This window comes from Anser brachyrhynchus, assembly GCF_964034855.1.
Source record: "Anser brachyrhynchus genome assembly, chromosome: 1".
NCBI lineage: Eukaryota > Metazoa > Chordata > Aves > Anseriformes > Anatidae > Anser > Anser brachyrhynchus.
In genome coordinates, this window is record NC_137694.1 from 58,022,668 (window position 1) to 58,049,357 (window position 26,690).

Sequence of the window (26,690 nt, forward strand, 5' to 3'; positions counted from 1 at the left end):
GGAGACCCGAGCCGCAGCCGGTGCCCCAGTGACACAAGGGACACCCCGACATGACGCCTCCCCGTTAGGCTTGCCCTCGCCCTGCCCGCTTTTGTGCTATGAGCCGCTTTTGTGCTTACAATGTCTGCTACGAAGCAAGCGACCTGCCCAGACAAGGCCCAGCCACCGCCCCACGGGCACGGCGTTCACCAGGAGCACCTCACGGTACCTTCACTGCTCCCGCCATGGTGCCCAGGGGCAATAGGTCCCGTGTGTGATGGCTGCAACCTGGCCTCCCGACCCGCACAAGGGTGGCAGGGCCCCACCTACACACCTGCCCCGCACAAAATGACACCTGCCCCGCACAAAATGGCGCCCGCTGGCAGCCTGAGCTCGCAGCCCATCAGCGGGGCTGCCACGTCCATGGGCCACTGCAGGGCAAAGTTTCTGTCTGGTGCCCAAAGCGAGGCTTCGTTGTAACATTTGGGAGCAAAACAAAACCCTTGTGGGCTGGAGGGTAAAGGCAATGAGGTTCATAGGCAATTGTGGTTCACGTACGTGTGCCCACGTACCGCAAGGCCTCCGTGTTGCCCATGTGCTGGGTGCCATAGTGGGGCTGGGAATAGGTGCTGCAGGAGCAAATCATTCACAGAGAGATTTACTGAAGGGTTGGTTTTTCTTCTCAAGTCCAAGCTCCCAAAGTGGTGGTGGTACTTGAAAATTCACTATCTCTCTTTAGAGACACAAACCCCTCCTGCGGGACAGTGCGCCTGCCTTCCCAAACCCACCCACCTGTCCCTTTACAGTGGGTTAATATATGCTCTGGAGGGTTTTTACATGCGCATAAGGGAGCAAAAGGTCTGGGGAGATCCCGGTGCTTCACCATTGCTCTGTTTTGCCCTGGACATGGTGGGAGGGCAGGGTGGGCTGACACTGGCACACTGGGCAAGAGCCTGCAGTGTCAGGGCACACACTGGCTACCTCTACAGAGCTCTACAACACCGCAGGTTTAAGCTACAGTTAAGAAGGTAGGTAGTAGCTCCGTACTCAGTGTGTGCTATAGTCAAACTCCACTGTCTAGATAGCTGAAAGCAATATACTGAAGTTAACAAAAAGCCCACAATAATAAAACTTCAGAGGGAGCCGCGGTTGGTCTCTGCTTGAAGTATTTGTTCATTCAGCAGCAATTCAGGAGGTACTCAGTGGTCACGAAGAGGAAACCTTTCATGTCACAAATGATTGGCTCCATGGCTGAAAATACTACAGGGGCAGGGAGATTTCATCTGCAGATGGATGGGTGACTCCACGAAGCAGAAGCAGTGCCTGTGGATGCCTGCGTGTGTTTAAGATGCAGACCTGAACTAGGAATTCAGACCTGAACTAGGAATGCAGACCTGAACTTACGAATTTTCTGGTTAGGGTTTCTTTCTGCAATGGGTCAACCTGGGATGTGATAACAGATCAACAGAGTCTTTGGACTACAAAGGGTAATGAAATCCAGCCTGAAGTGCATAACTGTTTCTTCTGAGTCAGGACCATGTGTCTACTAATGCAGCTTTTGAAAGAAACTCAGTAAAAATAATCCTTTGCTTATTTGATTTACAATTGTATTAGAAACTATAAGCCTGTTTAGATTTACTTCACAGCACAGCAAAACATTCATTTTACTTATACGTGGTCAATTAAAATCTTTTTTATTTAAAAAAAACTAAAAAAATAAAGACTAGAAAACTGTTACTGCCTTTTAAAGGCACATTGTTATTCATCATCAGTGCGTTTTAGTTTCCACTTTAGGTAGCATATGAAGGATTAGGATTTCAATGAAAGAAGGGGACAGAATAAATTGCATCCTCTACCAAAGAACTGCCAGACCTTTTCAGATGGGCACATACCATGAGCCCTTCCCATGTTAGTCAGCTTTATCTAAACCTTCCAAAGCAATGTCTGCCCCTGAATTTCATGGGTTTCAGGGTCAGTCACAACAGAATTGTGGGGCTGGGGAGGTCAGAGGCCATTTTTGTCAAAGGGTAGTGACCTTAGCAGCAAGAGGTAGCCTGACAAAAACAGGATTCATGCTAGTGAATGGAGTTCTCACTGCTCTTCCCCCGCTGAGTCTTTTTTCTACCTGGTAATGAAAAATCTTGAAGAATTGTAATGGATTTTTACATGCATACGTACAGATATGTTTCCGTGTGTATACACACATATATATAAACATAAAATATGTTAGTTATGCTATATGTTGCACGTTGCATATTTACTACATATAATATATATTATGTTGTATACTATGTTATATGTTATGTTATATATTATATATTATATATGTTGTATGTTTTAGAACATGAAAAAATAAAATAATACATTAAAACATTAATGAAATGTTTATTTGTTGTGAGGAGAGAGAAAGCTAGTGAGAAAGAAAGAAAAAAAGAAAAATGAAAAGAAATAGAGGAAAGAAGAAAGCTGGAGAAAGAGAAAACATGGTTATTTTGGCATGTGGTATCACAACATCTTCAGAAAGGTTTGTACAGTCACATATCTGCTCAATGTACACATAAACACATGGCTAGGCAAGAAACAGCAGTTTCAGTTACCATGGTCAAGGGGAAGGCTCAATGTCTCCAGGCTCTGACTCAGGAGGTTTGGCAATTTCTACTAGAATGATTTAAGAGATTCCTGCCCTTAACCAACATTTCTGCTCAGAGGTTATCATCTTCTCTTGAGCCACTGCACTTCACAGCCTGCTATATACCTCTGTGGCCCGAAAGCTGTGGCAGTTTATATTAATATGGTGGGCTCTGACCTGCAGTGGTTGAGGAGGGGGCCAGCTTTCCCTTGCAGCACTGCTGACGCAGATAGTGATGATAACCTCTGCAGAGCTGTGTTCAGCAATCTATATATTGATCCACATGAATGTCCAGTTTAAATTTCAAAGCCCTCATCAGGAAGTGGTTCAAAGTTAACTGGAAGTGCACGATCAGACTCCTGTGGCATCTACATAAATTTCTAATTTATTTATTTATTTTTTTTAATCTAAAGAAAGACTGTGGGGGTTCTTTTGCAGAAGACTTTCAAAATCCAAGCTCTATCTGGCAGGTGATGAAATTAACTGTTCTGTGGCTCTTTTTTATGAATATAGAGCTTTCAGGTGCTGCTGCTAGTCAAAATTCCCGTTCCCTTCACTTCTCACGTGGTGTTGCAGTTCTCATAATGCCTGTATCATTTCTGTTGCTGACATGCGTCCAGTATCCATCCACCTTCCTGAACAATTTTTCTGGGTTCTTCAAGTCTGGGTAAGTGAGTTGTCCCCAGATACGTTGAAGGATATGGCACATTTGCATACTAACATATTCTCTCTTTCTTCTCTTTCAGTCAGTGCAGATTAGGCTTTATCTGGTTTAACAAGTTCTTGTAAAAAAAATAAAATAAAGGAAGTTCTTCTTGACTTTCCTTGACTGGTGCTGGGTTTCACCTCCATCGTGATCCTTCCAAAGACCCAGCTCTTGAGTCTGTGATCAGTTCTGGCCACAAATGTCTCACCAATACATCTGGTCCTTGGAGAGATGATGGCAGGTCGTGGTCAGCAGTCCATCAGGTAAGTGGAGATTAATTAATCAGTGTTCCAGCAGCAGGAAATGAGTGAAGGGGTCACTGTGGGCTCTTGGCAGATGTGATGCAATACAGATATTTGGAATTCCTTGGGGGAAGTGAACATGGATTTTTCTGTTGTAGTGACACTGCCTTTTCCATATTCATTTCTCACAGTCCTGATGAGGCAGATATGTCTATGCTTCTTAATAATTAATTGGCCAGAATCAATGGCCAATTAATTAATTAAGATGCTTTAAGCATCTTCAATAACAAAATGCAAAGTCAGACTGTGGTCTCAAACACATTAAAACTCTAGCTTCTAAAGAGAGGCCATTATAAACTTCCCCACATGACTTACCTTCTTCGTATGTGGACAATTTTGCCTGAAGGTAACTTGAATAAAAATAAAATAAATAATTTAGCCTAAGCATCATCTCCCCTATCCTGCCATCACTTAATAAAAGTGAAGAGTAATTGTATAATACCAGCTAACATAAGTAAAATTTCAAAAGGTCTGCACACTAACCCAGGAAACAAGATTTTCATCAGGTACCTAAAGGTGGAGATAGGCTCCTGCTTTGTTTCTGAAAACCCCACCAGGACCTTGGCTGAATGCTTAAGAGCCTGAACACTTTTTAAACCTGGTCTGGAACACTGTTCCTCCCCCAGTTCTTGCAGATTTCTAGTTCATTCCTGTAGTTACTTTATGGCTCAAATGCTCACTAAGCCCAAACTAGTGAATTTACTCACCAGGTAAATATAGAAGGTCTGAGAATTTTGCCACTTGCTCACCTAAGGAAAAACAATTTTTCCATTTCCAGTATTCCAGTGGTGATACGTTTGTTACAAGGTACAGTAAAGAAAATAGTGTCTTACCTGCCTCCTTGAATACCATGGTTTGGATGAGCACCAGTAGCAGGACTTAAACCAAACAATATAAAGTCATCAGTCCAGATGTAGCTTTGAGCAGTTTGCAGCTGAAAGCATAGGTGTAGACCTACTCGTTTGCTGCCAGTTATATAGATTCTCAAGTCCTTTGTTGGATAAAAGCATACATTGTCACATTTAGGATTTTTTTGAACCTTTACAGCTTGTGGAAGCTTCTGTATTTAAGTAAATTTAAATGGTATCTATTCAATTTCAAGAAATTTATTTGAGTGTGAAATTCCCTCATATATCTTGCACAACTGTACAAATAACACTTATGTCCATCTTAGGCATAAACATTGTTATTATCACACTGGGTGCTATCAAAGATTTTATTTACAAAACAATTACTAAAATGTCTGATGTCATATTTCCATTTATTTATTTCTTACCCATAGGGTAATAGGTCCACCATAGTTGCTTGGTGCATTTTATAATACAGAAGAAAAAGCTATGTTAATAAAATCTAACAAAAACTCACAAATAGCTACAAATCTGACAGAAAATGTCTAAGAAAAATTCTCTCCAAAATACAATACATTTTTCCACACATACACAGTACAGAATAAGTTCAAAGGCACAGCTTTGAATTTTGCTTTTGTAGAAGTGTATAGAATTATCACCACATGAAGGAATTGAGAGAACATTGTCATACCTGTCAATAGGTAATTAAATGAATAATTGTTTGCATTGTCTTTTTTTTTTTTTTTACATAATTGCTTCATATCATCATATTTAACATATGTGGCTCTGAATCCAAAATCTTTCCAGTCCCCAAGTCCCTTCTTAACCTTGTCATTACTGACCAGAGGAGTTAGATTTTTCCGGATTGTGCAAACTTAACACAAATACATATACAATAAGGACAATAGTCAAATTAAGGCAGTGTATAATTCAATGCTACATGTCTTTTCTTCTCTTTTGTAAAGATCAAACTTACTGGATCAACAGAAAGGTGCATCAATATACAAAGTTAGGTGTAAACTGAAATCTACACAACACGTCTTTTAAGGAGCCAGATGGAGGAACTGATACGAACAAGTGGATGACATGGCAGAATGGTTTTTAAGAAATGCATTAAAAGCTTAAAAGAACAGATGCCAGAGTTTTGCTGAGAGTGGACTTCCTGTCTTTAACACAAATTATAAATAGATTCCATTCCAGTACTTTTTTTGTAAGACTCATTAACATTTGTCAATAAGAGAGGGGGGAAAATGGCTCACTGACATTGACATCACACAGGGTTGGCCCACATGCCCAAATTAAAAAAGGCACAGATTGGCCTAAAAAGTTGTCTAGAATAGCACATCAATCTTTTTCGGCTACAGGAATGTTCAGTCATACTGGTCTGCGATCTGCCCACGTTATGAACTACATTTATCTGCCCAGGATCTTTTCCATCTTCCCCTCCCTTCAGGAACATCCATGTAAAGTCCCGCATAACATCAAGTTTTTATAACTCTTTTAAGTATATGGGCTTAACTGATACCAGTCATTCTCATTTAGCCCAACCTGTGGTGGCTTCCCCATTGATGTAGGCAAAGCCGGGAAAGTGTTGCATGTGCTCATATTCAGAATTTCTGCGCGTAGTCAAGGGGGTGTACATGTCACTAGAATTTCCGTATCTCGTGGAGTGCATGGATGGGCTCGTGTAGCAGGAGTTCGCGGCCGGCACCTCTGGCCAGCGAGGAGTCACTGGTGTGGGATGCAGCCTCGGAGTACTGCTCATCAAACAGGGCTCCATCCTTGATGTTGGGCTGTTGAAAGGGTACTACAATAAAAGAGAAAAACAAATTAAAGAATTATTTACCATACACTGAATTGTAAAGTAAGGGCTGGTGGTATCACATGTCCTTGTTTCATATAAACAAAATCAGATGAGTGAACAGCCTTCCAAACCCTAGGTAACGTATTGAAGGTGGAGTATCAGATAACCAGTGCCTGCAGTCTAATCAAAGCGTCAGGGGGAGTCCTGCAAAGGAGTCATGACATTTAAATATCAAATTAACTTATCAAAGAGCTAGCTACTGGCAGGTATATATGGCAGCAGAAAAATAAATTGAATTTGTCTAATCTTTTTCTCACAGCTTTTACTGGGAATCTTGCTATTCAGTAAAAAACAGAGCATAAAATATTCCGACTCCTGCTCACTCAGCTAGGTTTTGAGGGAGGAGAGCAAAAGGATCTTTATTACTGGAAAGGTGCCTTCCCTTTTAAATGTTCACAAGCCATCCTGCCAGTTTCTGCAGAAAAATTCTATGGTCTGGCCTCAGAGTGGGCAGCTAATTGGAGAACTTATAAGAAGAGTCAGGCAGAAGAAGAATCTCTCTATTCCCCAGCTGTTCGCAGTGACTGTTGGAAACTAGATGCCAAGTAAGTTTGACAACGGCCTCCCACTAAGGAGAAGATGTGCTGAGGATAGGACAGGCAGGAAAACAGAGAACAGCATTTGTCCCATTGTAGCCACAAGCTGCCCAGCCACAGGAAGTAAACCGTGCTTATGAGTATTTGCTTACCATGTATTTATTTATTTATTGCCTGTCTTGCAGGAATAGATCATCTGTGTGTTCTGCTTAAGAAACAGCTTTCCTTGGTTTGCCCTCATATCATCCATCTGCACCTCAGATGGTGAGGATCCCTATTCCCCTCGACCTGCTGCGTATCTTCACATCTACATTTTACACCTTTTTGGCAAGATGGTTTCTAGCCACCACAGATGGTCATGGTGCGCATGGCAGAACTGGGGTAAATGGATCCATACACACAGGGGTGCATCTTTTATAAGAAAAATGCCATAATTTTAAATTTCATTATCTTGGGTTGTTTGCAACTGTGATATTTCCTTAACTAGAAGCTGTCTCCAGAGTAGGATGGCCACCTCTCCTGGATCTGCCCCTTACAAACCTTGCAAGCTGCATGCCAGAACTTTGTTCAGCTGAGGACGGTAAAAACCCTGCCCCATATTTTGGGGGGAGCATGGAGAGAAGAGCTGCTGTAGTTGTAGTTGTTCACAGGAGGGAGATGGTGGTGATTCCCAAGGGGCCTCATTACATTACTCCACTGCCGGATGGGGTGGCTTTAATGGGTTGCATAAGCGGGTCCCCAAGGCAATTACTGCAATGTCTCCATGAGGAGTTTCTGCTGACACCCTTCAGACCACAACCAGGAAGGCAGCCCTGCCTTGGAAAACATTTTTGAACAGTTCACAAGCCTCAGGCAGCTCAAAAGCCACATGCTGGCCACTCCTAATTAGAGAGGAGAAAGAGAAGGCTATTTTTGACCAGTACATTGTAGTTAGTGATTTAGCATATTCCACCGTGTCCTGCGGAGACAGGCCAGTTAGCAGATGTGAGGGAAGAGATCAAAGTTGTACCATGCATTATTTAGCATATACTCCTCATCTGCACAGAGACTGTGGATTTACCTACGCAATCAGCTACTGAAAAAGGCTGGTAAATGGCAGCACCATACCGAAATGTCAGCACTACAGCGGGGACCGCTAACCCAGCTATCAGAATAAGCTGTGTTGGCAACGCTGGACACGTGTCTGTACAAGATCATCTAAGTTCCACCCAGTAAACTTCCAACCTCTCAGCCCAGTGAGAGGCTTTTCAGTAGGAAAACTCTGCAGAGCTTCGGCACCGACCACGGAAGGGTTTATGTTCCCTTCTAGAAGAATCAGTTATCAGACTAGTTGGCTTTCCAGAAGCTTTTGCTGAAGATAAGAGCTATTGGTACCCAGCAACCACAAAACTCGAACTTTGAGGTTTTATATGAGGTGATCTGAATTTAGGATCATGGTTGTCTCCATTAACTCATTAATTAAGGACAGGGCACCCTGTCAAGAAACAACCAACTTGCAAGTATTCTAAGCAAACAAGAGGTTCCAGAAAAAGTTGAGTATTTTTCATATTTGAACTTCCAGAAGACTAGTTAATAGAATGCAGCTTTCCTGGTGTGCACAGGCAATACACTGAAGACATTTTCAGTCTCATGCCTGCTGACTGCCTTCACCTGAACATCTTGGAGAACAAAACTCCTGCCCTAATGGATTCAGAAAAAAAGTTGTCATGTGCTTTGCTATAGCTTCAGAGTGGAATTAATCTCACCTAACTTTAGTTGTCAAAAAGTCAGGCATCTAATAAAAGAGAATTATCTGTGCTCTTTCTGCAGCCATGAGAAGAATTAATCAAACCTCAGATTATCAAACCTAAGTATTTAGGACAGAAGATGAGTGATCCTCAGAAGGTGGCTCTTTCCTTCATACTGCTGCCCGTTGGTTAAGTTTACTCAGGTTAAATAAAGGTCCCTTTTCCATAGTTGTCAAATCCATGGCTGATCTCAGATGTTGCAGAAATGTTCCACTGTGTACAAAATGTTTTGAGATGGTAGGAGCCAGGACCAGAATGTATCATTGGGAAAAAAACCAACCAACCAAACAAACAAGAAACACATCACACAAACAATGCATTTTAAACTGACCCTTTTCTGTATGTCATCTGTGGAGCTGCAAGATGCGGACCAAGCTAGAAACATACTGCTTTGACTTTAGTAGTGTTTTACTTGATAACAATTATCATGGCAGTTATCTTTGCCTTTACTACCCGTTGATCTATACCTTAAATCACTGTAGACTCCTGTATTAATTAATATACTTAGAAATACATTAATCTAGACTTTTGCTATAATATACCAATGATTCTCTCGTCTCTTTCCAATGCAGTATTTGATCTGTTCTGTTGTTAAGCATAACAGAATGTTTCGCTATCCTGACCTGGTGCAATTTTCCCTTGAGGTCGTGACTTAGAACAGGGCAATTATTTGCCTTCATATATCTTACACATGGCAAGAGAAAGCCCGAGCTTCAGCCATGATAATTTGCTACATTATAATTTGCAGACTGCAAAAACATCATATATGAGCAAAAGAAACAAAATGATCTTCGGGAATATTGTGCTGGATCTCCCGGCTGTGCATGGCATTATGTGGGAAAGCCACATAATGTCTTCTAGGCAGGTTGGCCGCACAAAAACGGTGCCATTTTGGGATTGAAACCTTGGCTCCCAAAATGAACTTCAGGATGCACTGAAAGGAAAGATAATCCCCCTCCTATTTGCAGTCAAGAGGCCACGCTAAGGCTTCTAAGAAGGCAGAGCTAATGGCTATGCATAAGGGGACAGGATACAGTGTGCTGCTTTTCCCCCACATCAAGTGCACCCGATGCAGCTGTGTTTATGAATGTGTCATGAATGTAAAAAGAGTAATTGCTTGAAAATAACATGGACTCTAAATATCTAGTATTTTACAATAAATTCTGTTATGACTGAATGCAAGATGGAAAGTTTTGTAATGGTAGGTCAGCTAATCGCAAATGAGTCAGTGACTTCTTTTTCCCTACAGTGAAGAGACTATTGAAAGACAATATTTTTAAAGTACTCATTGGCCCCTGCCTGACTATTAACTCACCCAATGAAGCATCTATTCAGCCTTGTTGGAGTGTCCAAAGCATCGCCATCTGGGCGGATGCCTGCCCATGCTGCCTGAATCACCTTTCACACTCTACATCCGGTTTAATGAAGAGTGCTTAAGCATGCTGAACTCAAAACACTGGGGCCTAGTGATCTTTGCCAGATATAAAAGCGACATTTGTTGGAGGGCTCTTGACAGGAAATTACCATTTTCTGGGTTAACTCACACTTGTTGCTACTGCTGCCGTTAGACCTAGACAAGAAGCTCTTTAAGTCTGGGAGACTTTAAGCAGATTATTGTTAAACCCCAAAAATGTAAAATTAATTCAATTTCTTTTATTATTATTTTAGAAAATACTACATTAAATATGCCCTACCAAGAAGTGAAGATTGAATTCCTGCAGTGTGAGGATGGCAAATAATCTCCTTATTCTTACCCTCAGCTCCCTGACTGATTATGCAGGGAGGTGAAAGGTGTCTCTGTCCAAACAGCAAAATATTTTCCTTATGAATGTGCCTCTGACTTTACAGTGCATTAGCTCATGCTGCTGCAGAATGCTGTGAGTTACTATTTGGTGTTAGCCACTACTTTAAGATTTACAAATAACTCACACCAGAAATTAGAGCAATTGTGAAGAACTGGCTATAAAGTAACTTTATAAAAATACACTCAAAATCTTAAATAGTGTCAAAATTGGAACTATTGATTGATTTCATCTTTATAACCCTTTATTTGAACCTTTTCTGCACATAATGAAGCTTATTAAAAGTCTAATTAAATAGATTGGGTGAAATTTTCAAGTCACTCTAAGTGACCTTGGTACTTTGGGAGTGGCATTTGGAGCCTTATGAAAATCCTATTTGTAATTATTTAAAAAGAAGACATCTGTTTCCTGTTGCATTCAATACATAATTACTTGAACTACATTTTAATAACTCAAGTTTGTTATGAAGCCATACAGTTAGGAACAATAATTCCTGTTGCATGGGTGGGATTTGGACGTATTTTTTTTCTTTCTGTCATTACTAGCTGTTAGATGACAGAATGGTTATTGGGAAGGGTTTGTTATTCTTACTGCACTGGTATAGTCATAAGCTTATACTGTATATGGTCTGGGTGGACAAGAACTTTTCCCCTTCATTCCTTCTCTTACCTATGGAGTAGGTGGGACAGAACAACATGAATGGGTGCTAAAGCACTGGTTCTGACTGGGAGATTTCTTCAGCTACTCCACTGGAAGGGAAAGAAGTTAATGCTTACTTCCAGAACTGCCCCTCATGTAAATCTTGCTGTAGAGGCTTATGGAGGTGAAGACGTGGTTGGGTAGAACTGTGGCATGCAACACTGCCCAGAAAAAACAAGTAGTGCTGCAACTCACAGGGCATTTCAAGGAAGCTGGTTGAGACCACTGTGGTCCTCAGAGCAGTTTAGGATAGGCAGTGTACAAACACTGCTGAAAGCTCCTTAAACTATGGCCCCGATGCTGTGCCTCTGAGAGGTGCAGACCCAACCTACCGCTTGACAGCAGGTTGTACTACTGCAACATTTTTCAGACTGTTTTGTACAGATCATGTAAGTAAACTATGGATTGCAGAAGGTTCATGGTTGTTTCTCAGTGAGGGGGATGCAAGAGAAGGTTAGCCTCTTTTTCTGAGGAAAAGAATCTTATGAGGTAGCCCTGTGAATTTTTCCTATTTCTGTCCGGCAACTTTAGAAACAGTCAATTTCAGCTAAATTTGATAGTTCTTTCAGGGGAGGAAGGAAGTTGCAGGGAGTATGAAATAAATCAGGGATTAGTTTCTGGAAACTGCTTCCACTGTTTGTATCGCCCAGTAATTAAAGGGACTGAATCAGGCTTTGAGTTGTATTGTGGCTGACACAGATATACATATGTCATAAAACCTCTGACCCAGAGTGCTTATAATTTTAGGGTTAAGCTCTCACCCTAAGGACATATAAAACATGCACAGTCTGCACAATGGTGCATCTAGATTACTGTTCTCCCAGGAAAAATAGGAGACATCACCCAGGGAGAGCACACCAGCTTGGCCATGCTCTTCTCAATTCCAGCATCACAGTTGCATGATTATGGATATGCATCCCTAATCTCTGTTGCCTGTTAACTTGTATAATCATTTTTTGATCTTCATTATATTGTCTGTCTCTACACCCTGCTCTAGCAGCAGAATCCAGAAGTTCACTATCCACCGTGTTAAAATATACATACTTTTTCCGTTGTATACCCATCTCCACTAATTTCAGTGAGTGCTGGTGGCTTCAATACTGCAGTTTGCCTCCCAGACCAGCGCTGCTCTGGAGATTCATGCCTGCTGCAACCCTGTAACTGGCTCAGATCGATATCTTTTCCTTCCCAAACACATGCAAAAGCACGTATCATCCCCAGGGGAAGTTGTTTCCCTCTTCATTTTGCTACCATGATGAAGTATGAAATCCCCTTTTGCCCAGCCACGTACACAGGGGAAAATGGCAAAAGAGGCGTGCCTTTAAGAGAAGAGACAAGTGAGACATGACTGGAAGGGTAAGTCAAGTGGCTTCTCTGAAATTAAACCTCAAGGGGTGAGAATCCAAATGTCGTTATTAACCATCTCAGTGTGCTACCTCATAGACCAATGTCACTTTGGCTGTGCAGTTTTCTTTTGCATTACTTTATCCTTACTTTTCTTGCATTGAAACATTCACAGAGAAGAGCTTAGTTTTTGTTTCTTTCTTACCAGCCAAGTATGTGAGACTTTAAAAAAAATAAATATATTATTTTAATTGTCCGTAAATCTCTTTGTTTCTTGTCTAGGAGAATTTTAGCAGCATATAGGTCAATTCAGTGGTATTGCACAGAGGGGGGAGCCTCTCATAAAAATGTATCATCTCACATTGTATCTCATGAAATACTCTCCATGCAGAGACAGGAATCTGTAATAAATTAACATTTTATTACAGAATCACAGAATGGTTGAGGTCAGAAGGGACCTCTGGAGGCCACCTGGTCCAACCCCCCTGCTCAAGCAGGGTCACCCAAAGCTGGTTGCCCAGGACCACGTCCAGGCAGCTTTTGAAGATCTCCAAGGAGGAAGACTCCACAGCCTCTCTGGGCAGCCTGGGCCAGCGCTCAGTCACCTGCACAGTAATTCTTTAGCAGGAAGCACAGTGTTTCCTGATGTTTAGATACAACCTCCGGTGTTCCAGTTTGCACCCACTGCCTCTTGTCCTGGCACTGGGCACCACCTAGAAGAGCCTGGCTCCATCCTCTCTGCACCCTCCCTTCAAGTATTTGCACACATGAATGAGACCCCCTGAGCCTCCTCTTCTCCAGGCTGACCAGTCCAAGCTCTCTGTGCCTGTCCTCACAGCAGAGGTGCTCCTGTCCCTTGATCATCTTCCTGGCCCTGCGTTGGGCTCTTTCTAATATGTCCATGTCTCTCTTCTACTGGGGGGCTGGATCCAGCACTCCAGGTGCAGCCTCACTGATGCTGACGAGAGGGGAAGAATCACTACACTTGACCCGCTGGTGATACTTTGCCTAATGCAGCCAAGAATACCATTAGCCTTCTTAGTGGCACGGGCACATTGCTGACTCATGTTCAACTTGGTGCCCACCACATCCTTTTCTGCAAAGCTGCTTTCCAGACAGGTAACCCCCACCATGTACTGGTGCCTGGGGTTGTTCCTCTCAACCTTATGCTTTATGCCTTGTTATAAACCCACTCTGACAAAACAACACAGCAGCACAAGCACTTGTTGATACAAATGTGCTACTCCGAGTCCCAGAAGTTGTTTAGCACCTCTTGAGAACTGAGTGCCAGCTTGGGAACAGCTGACATTGGCTATGCTCCTGAGTGCAACAGGAGATGGCTTTTGAAAACAGAAAACAAGTGCTTGACTTCAAGGTGGGGACTGCATCTCAAACAACTTAAAGGAAACACTGCTGTGCCATTTCTGTGGCTCCCTGTTAAGTACCTCCATCTGAGATACTCCATTTGGAGGCGGTTACTCCATCTTGGCAAAGGAAGAAAAAGTAAAAGGCTAAGAATGGCCTGTGTGTAGTATGGGATCTAGGAGTGCTTCCCAGGTCCATATGGCTGATGGTGTGGCTTCCTGGCTGAGTCCCTCCTACTTTCTCTGAGATCACATTTGCACAGAAAGGCTGGAGAGGAGCTGCAGGTTGAGAGAACAGGACGTCCATGTGCCCCTCAGAATACACCTGCCCTGCAGTGCACATGCAGTCCTTAGATAATTGCTGAGTGTAGAGCATCTGTCATGAGAGAATCTATACAGATGATAACCCTTAAGTATGATAAAGAAATTGAGGAAGGAGGTGGGAGGAATAGTGGAGATCTACAATGTCTTGAATGGTGAGAGTAAACAAATAGGTAATGAGTACTCCCTATTCCTCATCACCCTCCTCCCCCAAAATAGGCCATCCACTGCAATTATGAGATAGCAGGTTTAAAATCAACAAGAGAATACATGCTTCAAGCAAACCATTCTTAAGGAGTACAAAAAAGCTCAAAGAGAGTAATGGAGAGTGAATTGCTAGAAAATACAACAGCCCAACTGCTGCTTCCTACTCAGGGCATCCCTAGGTCAGCTCTTACCAAGCACAGTGTGGCTGTGCTGGTGAAAGGACCATGCTCTACCTACCCTATTATTAATACTTTTACTCCACACATTCACTTCGGGCCATTGCAGGAGATAGGACCTGGATAAATGGACCTACAATATGATACACTATAGCCATGCATTATACGTCTTACACATACCATATGCTTGCTGTATATTGCACTGCATGAACAGCGATGCACATTTGTATGACATGCATCTTTATGTGTTACCAGATACATTAAAATATTAAAACATATGCTGCTGCAGATTTCTCTAACTACTCTTCCTACTAAGAGTGTTACCCTTGTGATTTACACAGAAAAATGACTGCAGCATGAATTACTTTGTGTCTTAGGAAGAGGTGGAATGCTATTAATTGAAACATTTATGGATAGCCTGAAAGAGGATCAAGACCTGTTCAGCCAGGGTGAAATCTGCAGACAAAAGCTGTGATCAAAAGCCAGCCAAATGCAGATTGTGCAGGCAGATTAGACGGTGACAATGTGAAGGGGTTACCTTTGAAGGGTGTACCTCTCTGCTACACTTGACAGAAGTTGCTAGGAACACTCAGAAGTTTTTAGACAGAGTTGTTGTCTATTTTCTGCCCTGGCATCTGGTTCACCTAAAACTAGTCAGAAAACTTACAAAACTGATTTTTAGTCAGTATGGATCTGTTTCTGTAAATGCATTACACACCCTCCTAAATGATGATAGAATTAGCATTATATGATTGTATGTACTTCAGCACTGTTGGTTAGAGAACTAGGTAGTACCAAATCAATCTGTAGATAATTTTATTTTTTTTTATTTGTGTGCCAGGCTCTTGGCCAGTAAGCCAAATCAAGAAATGAGCAATCAAGCCCGGAGTTACAAGGAAGCAACTGTTCTGAGAAATATTCACAGATGCTGATGAAAGAAAAAAAAATATTCGGATTAAGACCAAGGTTTGAACAGACTGTCCCTGTCAACAAAAAAGACTCTTAGCCATCAGTGGGAATTAGTCAGCCTGTATCACCAGAAGGAGACTGTTTTAGGCTCCTGCTGGGTTAGTAGCTGCAGAAATTACTTCATCAGAACATTTACTCCGCTATAAAGTTTTTTACAACCCATCTCCTCCACTGTTTTGCCTTCTTGTCCACCTGAAAGTCATTGATCTTTCTGAAACTATGGGCTACTTATCAAAATCTCCATTTAGCCTAAAGTAACAAGACACATCACATTGCTCTGTGAGCCAACCTAAGCTCTAAGACTTTCTCAGAGGTGAGAAATAACAACATCCTCATGGGCTTTCACTAGTCAATTATGGGACAGGGTGTGAGTGAGCATGATGCCCGCCACTGTTTCACTTCCTCTAAGACTAAGGGATCCAAATTATCCAGGAGCCTCTCCCTAACACGGACCTGCTACTAGTCAGGTGAGATAGGCTTGTCTTGGGACTCCTGCCTGCACTCTTCAAGAGCTGTATGTAGTATAAGAGCTACAACTGCGTGACTTCTTCACCAGCACAGCCCCACTGTAAGGACTTCAATGATAAAACCACAGCAGGCACCTAAAATTAACACAATGTAATTATCATATAAGTCTGTGTGTGAAGTTGGGATCAACATTCTACCTGTTGGCAAATACAATTTAAACGATTTCTCATTCCTTTCTTTCCCAGCTGTTCAGTCCTCCCCAATTCCACTAAATAAAGTTATTCCCTCCATCCCCTCTGCACTAATTCCACTTTTTTTTTTTTTTTTTGACTGATGGTCTGTAAATTGTATCTGTGAAAGGACCCATCTTAAAGCTGTACCAAAGAAACAAATAAAAAATCTGACACAACTCTTTTTCTTTAGGAATATTGCTCTGGGCTGGAAAATAGCCCTAAAATAACTGACCTGATAAAACCCGGAATATGATGCTCTCTTGCACAGAAAGAGGTTGGACTGACATGGTGTTCTTTCAGACCAAAATAGTAATTTATATCTGCAGACTAAAAGCCACCTCTATTACATCCTGTCTGTTTCAACTCAGGCCCCTTTCTGGGACAAGGGCTCCCTCTGATTCCATGTTTGTAGAGGAGAACTTACCCCCCACACAGATTTTTTTTCTTTGAGTTAATCCCCAGACACTATCCTAAAGAGCTAAAGCTGATCCAGAGTTCTATATTTGTACTGAATGTAGATTACAACAAAGAATTCTTTTGAAGAGAGATGGTCAATGCCTCCACTTCTCGACTGATTACATTACCACAGCAATACATTGCATCTCCTCTGGTTTCAGTACAGCGGCAGCTGTTTATATATTCATTGCAAATTTGGCTCCCTGTATTTTGATTTTGCAACGTCATGAATCCTACCGCAATCCCTTACACCATATTCCGCTTAGAAAGTCCAGTAGAAAAAATGTAGTTCCCTAACATCCTGTTAAGCTTTGCAGGCAACAGTACATTATGTACTTCTGTTGGTTAAAAATAGATAAGAAAGCATTTTTCATCAGGGCAAGCACTTTACAGAAACTTCTTTAATTTTAAAAACAATGTCAGCAAGTTCCAGATTAGAATCATTTAAGATTTTTCTTAAAGTAGTGTTTCAGTTTGTAGCTCCTTTCAATACGGAAAAATCACATTGATATGAGTTTGTCAGCTGCATTTTGCCATGAGATTACATCTCAGTTTACAAGCAGCATGAGAAAAAAACATGCTAAATACAGATTGAAACAATTTTGCTCTTATATGTAATCATTAAAGCATAGCTATTCTTCGTGTGTATCCAGGGCAGCTCACAGGCTATCTAGAGAGGAAGAAGTTATCTGACATCTGCACTTGTAGAGACAGCCTATTACAGAAGGAAAAACATTTTCGTGATTTTAACGTATGTTACTATTTCTATATGGCATATTAACCAGGACATGAGTAAGCTACAAATGTATTATCTCACTTTGTTTTATTCATTTCTTGCTTAACTTGTGCTGTCTATGTCAATGTGGCAGACAGGATATACAAGAAACTCCTTCTATGGTTGATGATAACATTTCTAAACAGTAAAAGCCTGATTCTCCAGATTCATGGCCTTAGAGGTCATTTCAGAACTACAACTCATGTGGATTTTCTCTGGTAAAGAATAAGGGAGTAAAGAAAATTGGTGAGCCAATATTAAGTCAAAAATGGATGCATCCTGGAAAAACAAACAAACAAACAAACAAAAACCACAAACTTGAGATAACAGGGTATGTCATGTAGTGAAAAAACAGTATATACAAACCTACCATAGGACACTGTACTTAAACATGTACTCACTGTTCCTATTGAAGATACAGCAGCTGCAACAACTAGTTAAATCCTCACATCTCATGTATTCTTTTTGATGGACCAGGTGCTACACAAATGGATGAGACGTTGTAGACTTAAATTTTCCATAAGCTAGAGAGCCATTACTAAACTGGTCCAAATGAACATATTTGAAGATTGTCCTATACAAATGCAGTATAGGACAATCTTCCCAGCTGATGGCAAAAAGCTTTAAGAGGCCTAAACAAAGAATAACTTCTTTGAGATCACCTGGTAAACTGATGCCAAAGACCAAACTGAGATGCAGGTTTCATGTGTTCTAGTCCAAAGCACTATCAAATTCATATCTTTGCATCTGGTATGAAACTGTTTCAGTCCAGTGCCTAAAGTCAAGCATGGTGGTTCCTAATATACTTGCATACATTTCCAGTAGATAAAGCATAAGAGGCACCATGTTGTGGAATACCCCAATGTCATTACCTCCTGCCTGTATCTGTCCCTTGCAAATCTTCCAGCAGAGGCCCCAGGGCCCTCTACGCTGGGGAAGCACCAGCTGTGCGATGTGCTCAAGCCCTCGTAGAGTGGCACTGTTTTTGAACTGTTGCCAAATTCCATCATTGTTCTTAATCTGTGCTGTTTCCTACTGGCTTGGTTTTGTGAACTGAAATAGTCCTGAAATAGTTACTGACGTTACTCCTTACCATATGGTAGGAGTCTATAGCATACATTCTCGACAGTGAAATGGGGTCCCAGAGTTATTCAAACTACATGCAGAACTCACATTTTTGGCAAATTCCTAACCATACGTATTCTCAAAAGCAGGGGCACCAGAAGAATTCCCTATGGTTCCTGCATCTTCTTTCAACATAATAAAACACTTTTATTGGTTGTTAGGAATCTCCTCCTGTTCCCATCTCCTAAGAAACATACAACTAATTATATTCATCTTTGTTTCAGCTACTCCTTAACACAGAAACACGTTCATGATCCATATTGCTGGATTTTAGAGTTTAGTACTCTCCACTAGAATAGAAAGATATGAAGGTAATATTAGAAAATAAAAAAATAGGGACCAACAATGACTGGAGATTATTCGAACAGCTAACAAATTTACAAGTAAAACTTTATTTAAAATGTTATAGCAAGCATTTTCAAGAAATAAATCCAACTTACCTGTGAAGAGCTTCTGTGGTAAGCCGAGTAATGAAGTGGTCCAGAAATAGCAGTATCATGCGGTAAAGATGGATATTGACTCTGCATTGGATGGGGATGCTGGTTGCTATAGCTACCATAGTTGTAACTTCCTGTGTACCTAAAATTCATTAAAAAAACACTATTTATTATGCATAGTAACTATATTCCCGCTAATAATTCTGTAAGTTTTATCAGACATGCAGTTGTACTTTTTTTGCACAGGAGAATGATATCTTAACCTTTTTTTAAAAGATATTTCCCAGCTCAGCTGGCAAGCAGATGCGCCACTTAGTGAAACGTCGTGTTCAACACAAAAACAAATACAGGGACTCAGGATGTTTCCGTGACTAGTTGTAAATTGCAAACTCATTTTTGCACTTTCTAAGAATATTTTTCACTTTTATTATTATTTTATTGCCATGTTCTTAGTAAATTGCTATCCATGATGAGGAAGTATGGCAATATTTAACTTAACTGCACCGTGGAGTTCAGCTGTCTCCTTGCACTGCGACCAGATGTTCCTTTTTGGGGGAGGGAGAGAGATGTATTCATTTACATCTGAAGCATACAACATACAGCTTTAGCACAGCTGACTTCAGAATAGAACGGGATTTGAGGTTGGAGAACCTGCCTACTTTCTTTTTTTAATTCCAAACCTTTGTCTTAGTACAGTCAGGGGTAAAGGAGGGAGCAGTTTCCTTAGCTATAGGGTCAGTGCTTGTTGGCCACCATTATGTAGGTCATTCAGTAGCAAAAGATGAATGGACACTTTCGGCATCCTCCCCATCTCTGTGTAGGCATGTGAATGTTCAATATTAATTCAGCACAGAAGTTTAAAGACTCTTAAAATATATGCTAAATTGAAATGAAACACAAAACATAATAAACAAATAAAAAATACAGAAAACTCATTGTGAGAGAGGGAAGATGGTTATTTGTATGGATTTTACTTTTTTTTCCTTTTTTTTCTTTTTTTTCAAAGTTCAATGTCATTTTTACACTGGGTAGAGTTTAAACTGCTTTGTTATTCCTCTGAACTTATAATGGTACTCTAGAGATACCATGTCAAGTCTTACACCAGGCAAACCAGACTGCTTCAAAATAAGACCAGAACGCCCCGTCTAAAAACTTTTTCAGGACTTAAGATCCTATGTCCATCTTCACTGTTCAACATTTAGCTCTTACTCTTATATTGATTTGTGTTTATCTGTATATGTAAGTGGTTTCCATAATTACCTCAGACAAACCGGTGTTCACATGACATGACTTTGATAGGCTCTCTGTGGAGAGTGGGGGAGAGAGAAATGGCTATGCCATGGAGTTGTAGCACACTGTGGTAGGCAGACATCTTGTGTTTTAATTCCTTCAACACAACAGACTGATAAGCACAATTTGTAACAGATGTTTTTGGCACTCACAAGCCTGACATTTCACAGATCAGGCTTCTCTGGTTGAAGAGGAGACTTGTCTATCTTGTCCCTCCTGTAGTCCAGGAGGCCCTTGGATTCCCAGCTAAAGCCAAGTCCTGTGAAGCAGTGTCTGCACTTCATGCTCTCTCTAGTCATCGAGGATGCTCTGTCCTAGCTTGGAAGATACCGATCTATCTCCTTCATTCAAAACCTCATTGCTTTTTGGCTAAAATGCACAGTTAATTCACTTGAGCATTGAGTTATAAACTTTCTTATTCTGGTTTTTGTCTGATACTTTTGTCCAGGATTTTCCCTCTGTCTCTATTCAGCTGCAGGAGAGAATACTGAAGGACATGAGAAGGAGATGACCATACTCCTTCAAGGCTAGTATTTTCCTGCCTATCTGAAACTGCTTGGCTGGGGAACTCTAATTCTCTCTAAGATGAAAGTGCACCTGAAAAATCCCCCCAAAATATTTCTGCCGATTACCAGGTCTTACAGTGACTTTTGAACAATATCTGCAGTCATTGAGTAATGGGGATAATAAACTGACAGGGTTTCTTAGGGGAAGTCCAGATGGGAACTGGCAGTTACTCTAGAGTCTAGCAGACCTAGATATGATCCAGAAAAAAATGGTCAGTTGATCATTTGTACAGTACAGGGAATAATGCAAAGTCCTGCATCTGGGATGGCATAACTCCTGCAGTGGTACAGGTCGGGGCCATTTGGAGACAAAGCAGCTTTGCTGAAAATTGCCTGCAAGTTCTGATAGACAAAAAGTTGAATGTGTGTCACCAGTATGCTCTGGCAATGAAGAAGGCCAAGTAAATACTGGGCTGTATTATCAGGACTGTAGACAGCAAGCCTAAAAAGTGATTATTCCCCCTAGCGCTTGAGAAGCCTGAGTACTGTGTCTTGTTTGGGGCTCTCCACCGTGAAAAGGACATTGACATACTGGAGCAAGTCCAGTGGAGGCCATCAAGGCAGATAGGGGACTGGAGCACATGGTCTACAAGAAGAGAACTGTGTTTATCCAGTCTCAAGAAAAGAGGCAAGGGAATGATCTACGACTATCTAACAGGAGGGAATATAGCAACTAGAGACAGGCTCTTCTCAGAGGTGCACAGCGTGATAGGATGAAATGCAACGGACACAAGATGGAACAAGGGAAATCCCAGTTAAAGGACTTCTTTTTCCTATTAATACTATAGATCTTCCATTTACTGTCCTGATTTCCCATACGTGTGGAAAGTACCATTGTGGATTTAGAAGATCTGGCGTAAGCTAGAGTAGGTTATGAACTCTGTGTTCTTCCCCAGTTTCACAAATATACACTAGTATTGCTTCTTATAGGTCTTGTTTTTATAATGGAAAACAGATCACATAGCCCTTTCTTCATTTCTGTTAATATGTAATTGGTCTTAATCAATTTTATTATTTTTTTTAATTTTACAGGGAACAGTTTTTATCATTGAATTTACATTTTATCTTCTACAACTGGCCAGAAGTACAGATAAAACATCTGTACAAATCAGTCCAACAGTCTATATTTGTCTGTCTTGGGAGCTTGGAGGGCTTTACATTGTTCCAAGGCCTCAGTTCTTAAAATATCTTTACATTGTGGAATACCATCATATAAAGTGCTCTGATCTTTTAGGTATTCTCTTTCTATCTCAAGATGCTCTGGAGGCTATATATTTTAAATAGGATCACATTTAGTGTGCAAGACTGGTAGGAACCCCTGCAGAACTCCTGTTAGAATGCTTTCAGGTATGCTGGGTGGCCAAGAATCTGCATTTGGTGTGAAATTCACCTGCAGCAGGCATGGCTCACAGCCTGCACACTGCATATGCTCTCTGTCTGCTCCTCTACATGGGAGTGAGGTTCAGTCTTTGCGGCTATGACAGCTGCTCACTCTATTTATCTTTTCTCAAGAAACCTTGACATCTTACTGCAGACTTTGATCTTCTTTCTCTGTTTCTTTCCAGGGCAGCCAACTGAATGTTGCATACAAGGTCTCTTATTTTTTTTCCCTTCTGTTTGAATCTGTGACTGTATCTTCCAAAAGAACCGTGCAGTTTTGGGCTTCCAAACACTATGGGTGAGGCTACTGCACTTCTGTGAAGGCCTTTCTTCAGGAACATGTCTCTATTAGCATATCACATCAGACTTGAATCTTACAAAAACTAATATACCAATGTGCTGTTTTTGCTGCAGATCCAAAATAAGTATGTGTTGTAATTATTCAGAAAAATGTTAATAGTACTGCTATAAATAGAGCAAGTAATACCAGGAAATCTTTGTGGTAGCTGCCATGTACACATCGATTAACAGAGAGGTCCTATTGCTACATTTAAAAAGACAGTTCCAGGCAAGAAGGCAGATACCACCAAAATGTTTCGAAGCATCACCAATATGTTTCTACACGTAGCCCATGTAAATCCAAACTGCAAAAGAAGTCAGATTATAGAAGTCTTTGTTGCCTTTCAGAAACATTGATTCACTCACATAAAGAGTTTCCTCAAATCACCTTCCAGAGGCAAGAGATTCCATTAGTAACAATGAATAGTCATGTGTGCATATATACATGTATTTACAGATATATTCACTGCCTTACCATGGTTTGTTCTAGTTATTGCATCCTGTCAGCTCACAAACCTCCCTGCAACTCTATTTCTGACTCCATGAAGCAGTCATATTGCTGGATATCCAGGTTTTTCTGGGAAAGGCTTAACAGTAACATTCAGGCAGAAATCCAAACCTTCTCTCCTTCTAAGAGAGAAGGAGATGGAAGGTTCAACTTAATCTCTACTATCCTTCCAAAGAGTAAGCAATTTTCCACTCTGAGGAAGAACTTCTGCAAGGGTAATGAGTATGCAATGAGACTGAGGAAATCAGGAACATCTTTTGAATGTCTTGTTTCATGTCTGTGATTCTGTGATTCTGTGATGTCAGCATCTGGGCTCTTGCTAATCTTGTTATGTTCCTGAAGCCCTTATCCAGTGATGATTTTGTGATTGTTTCTCTTTAGATATGGTTATCTGTGAGTTATACATTCACTCAAATGAGACGGCACAGGAGTGCTGTGTAGTGAAAAGAGCAGAGAGACTTTTGTCTGAGTGTCTGAAGTTTGCCAAGATCAAATAATGTTAAACAAATTTCGGCTTGTAATTATTTTAATTCAGTGCCTCAAGCAGATTTTGGTGATGGAGATAAGATTAGAATACTATAGTGAAAATGTGGTTATTTTTCCAAACTTTGCACATTTTGGATTTGCAGGTCAAACAGTAGTCATAGAATCATAAAGGCTGCAAGGGCCCTCTGGAAATCATCTAGTGTAAGCCCCCTGCTCAAAGCAGGGTCTGCTAGATCAGGCTGCCAAGGATTAGGACCAGATGGGTTTTGCATATCAGCAAGGATGGACACTCCATGGCCTATCTGGGCAACCTATTCCAGTGTTTGATCACATTTACATTAAAACAAATTGTTTGTTGTTTGCATGTTGTTGTGTTGATTTGTTTGTTTGTTTGTTTAGTTTAAACAGAATTTCTGGTATTTCAATTTATACCCATGCCTTTTGTCCTGTCACTTGGATACCACTGAGAAGAAGCTGTCTCCATTTTCCTTACATCCTTCATGACATGTTTATACACCGTGATAAGACCCTCCCTGAGCCTTCTCTTCTTGAGGCTAAACAACCCCAGCTCTCTTAGTCTCTGCTTCCCTCCTAGCTGTTCCACTTCCTTAATCATGTTACTGGCCCTTTTCTGGACTCGTTATGGCCCTGTCTTTCTTACAGAGGGGAACCCAGAACTGGATCTACTGCTCCAGATGTGGTCTCAGCTGCGCTGTGCAGAGGAAAACAATCACTTCTCCTGAGACATGGTATAGAAAGGCTGTTCTTTGGACACATCTAGCCTTTGGGATAAAACAAGGCATGGGAAAACAGAAATCAGATATAGGAAGAAATCTGCCAAAGCCTTCTCTTTTATAAAGTATTATCCAGGCCTACTGTGTTTTGAAATAGAATTTAATAAGATTATAAAACTGAGACATAATATAACCATACAGCAATAACAACAGCCAAAGAATAATGGCACCAGCATCTTTGCAATACAGACATACTACATCAAGAAACAGATTTCATTGCATTTCCTATAAAAACCAACCAACCACCACCACCACCACCAACAACAACAAAACCAAAACCAGCTAAGCTTAGGTTCATCCAAAACATACCCCGAACAAACAAGACACTGGGAAGTGACTTACCCATGTTCTTCTCGGTGGGGATAAACAGGTATCCGGTGTGTGACAGATGATGATGGTACGTGTGGACTTCTCATGCAGGGCAGCTGTTGGGTGTTTTCAGCAGGCGACCCAGCAGCTGTTGTCACAGTGTAGGTTAGTGACCACGTATAGGATTGCATAGCCCCTATAGACAAACAAGCATTAAAGAAACACAGCTAAAATAGGCTGTCATTCATAGAGGTATTATGCTTTGAGACAGCTATTGGAAAACAACCTACTAAGCACTGATAGTGGAAACAGCATCCAGCAAAGTGAACAAAACGGTCATGTCTGAGGCATAAATAAAAGCAGAAATTATCAGCTGGAGTGCACAAAGATCCAGAGGTAAGAAACATATCTTGAGTATCTCAGACTGTGAAATTTCAGTGTGGCATTATAACTCAAGGCTATCATCTCTCAGAAAAACTGGGATGGGACTTAGTAATGGAGGAACACCAATGCTAATACTTCTTAGGCATGATGCACCAACCCCTGAGGTCCCTCTCACATGGAGTGGGCTGCTGGCCTGTTTAGCTCACAGGCTGACAAGGCCTGGAGCAAAGCAGAAATTATGACCAGAACAATGAAGGACTGGAAAAAGATGGGTGTTATGCAAGAAAATTTCTTGGATCCTTTTGCAGTTTGCCTCTCTATTCCACCCAAGTAGGTACCCGCTTTTGTAGTGGAAACACAGCGGTAGATCTCTAATTATAAAAAAATATATATGGATAGCAATAGTCCAGCCATTTTCTTCCTGCCAATAATGTTTCTTTCGTCTTTAGATGCGGCAGGGACTGAAATTATTTTGTATGTAGAGCATTTGTGGGAAAAGCAAAGCAAAGAAGTGGGTTTTCCATTTTGCTTGAAAGGTGCTGAGTTTTTTAATCATCCTGATCCCTTCCAGGCAGGAACTCCAGATTCATGAGCCAGCTGCTGAGAAACCTTTGTCCTTTGCACACACCCCTTTCACTCAGGAGGCTGACAGATCCATTGTTCCAGTATAACACAGCTCTTGCTGGAGGTCATGACCATACTGGCTGAGATTACCCTGCAAATGAGGACCAGAACACTGAATTTAACCCAATCCGAACAGTAGTTTGGGGTCTCTGGGCACTCTTGACTCTTTTTCAGTAGCTAAAAGGAATTACAGGAGGTGACTCGGTTTTTCAGTGTGGATTCCAGGGACTTCCTGAAGTATGAAAGGGCCTAAATCCAAGAGGGAAATGACTGTATTACTAGGTCCATGTCCACTTCATGGCTTTGTAGAATGAAAAACTATCTCAGATATGCGTAATTTTCTCCGTGTGTGTGTGATTTTTATTTAGCAACATGAGATAAATAATTTTTTTGAAATGGGAAATGCTTAATTCTGAGTCTGACCAAAGCCATTCTGAGCTTCACAAGGCAAGATGTGATCTGGGGCTCCTGTAGTAGAGACATCCTTGTATGCGTTATGGCCAAGGATATTTGTGGTAGGCCTGTTTTCACGTCTGCATTTTCTGTCACTGACTTTTGAATCTTCAGACTTTCACCTCTCCCCTTTTGAGCATGATGGAGATCCCTGAGACCAAAGTGGATCCATAACCAATTGAGCTAGTGCATCACTGCTACTGTGGCCATAAGCAGTCATGGTTCCTTGAGCTGTGGAAAAGTGTTTAAGAAAGTCTGCCTTCAATAGAAAATACAGTTTATGTGGAGGGGGACGAAACATATGCAGTCACCAAATAGTTTCATTTGAAAACAAAGGAAGAACTGATTTGAAAATTTCAACAACATGTTGCAGGAAATTTTGGTGAAATGTTTCAATTTCAAAAGGGCAGCATATTTTCCTAGTGTTATTTTTCAAAAGAAAATTTGAAACTTTGTTTCAAAACAGGCCAAAATTCAAACAGAAATTAAGAAAAAAAAAGAGAGAGAAAAGAAAGAAGGAAAAAAGATCG

The 26,690-nt window shown here is 41.1% G+C and overlaps 1 protein-coding gene across 6 annotated transcripts in view; it reads right to left on the bottom strand.

Annotated features, from left to right (window-relative positions):
• Positions 1 to 4,863: 4,863 nt before the first annotated feature.
• Positions 4,864 to 26,690, bottom strand: part of RFX4 (regulatory factor X4) — a 102,589-nt gene continuing 80,762 nt past the window's right edge. For all 6 annotated transcript variants that reach the window (XM_080575758.1, XM_080575760.1, XM_080575757.1 and 3 more), the window contains 3 exons: positions 24,733 to 24,895; positions 19,031 to 19,169; positions 4,864 to 6,271 (listed from right to left, as the gene is read on the bottom strand). In XM_080575758.1, coding sequence (XP_080431884.1) covers positions 5,999 to 6,271; positions 19,031 to 19,169; positions 24,733 to 24,895 — 575 coding nt within the window. In that variant the 3' untranslated portion in view covers positions 4,864 to 5,998. The remainder of the gene's footprint in view (positions 6,272 to 19,030; positions 19,170 to 24,732; positions 24,896 to 26,690) is intronic.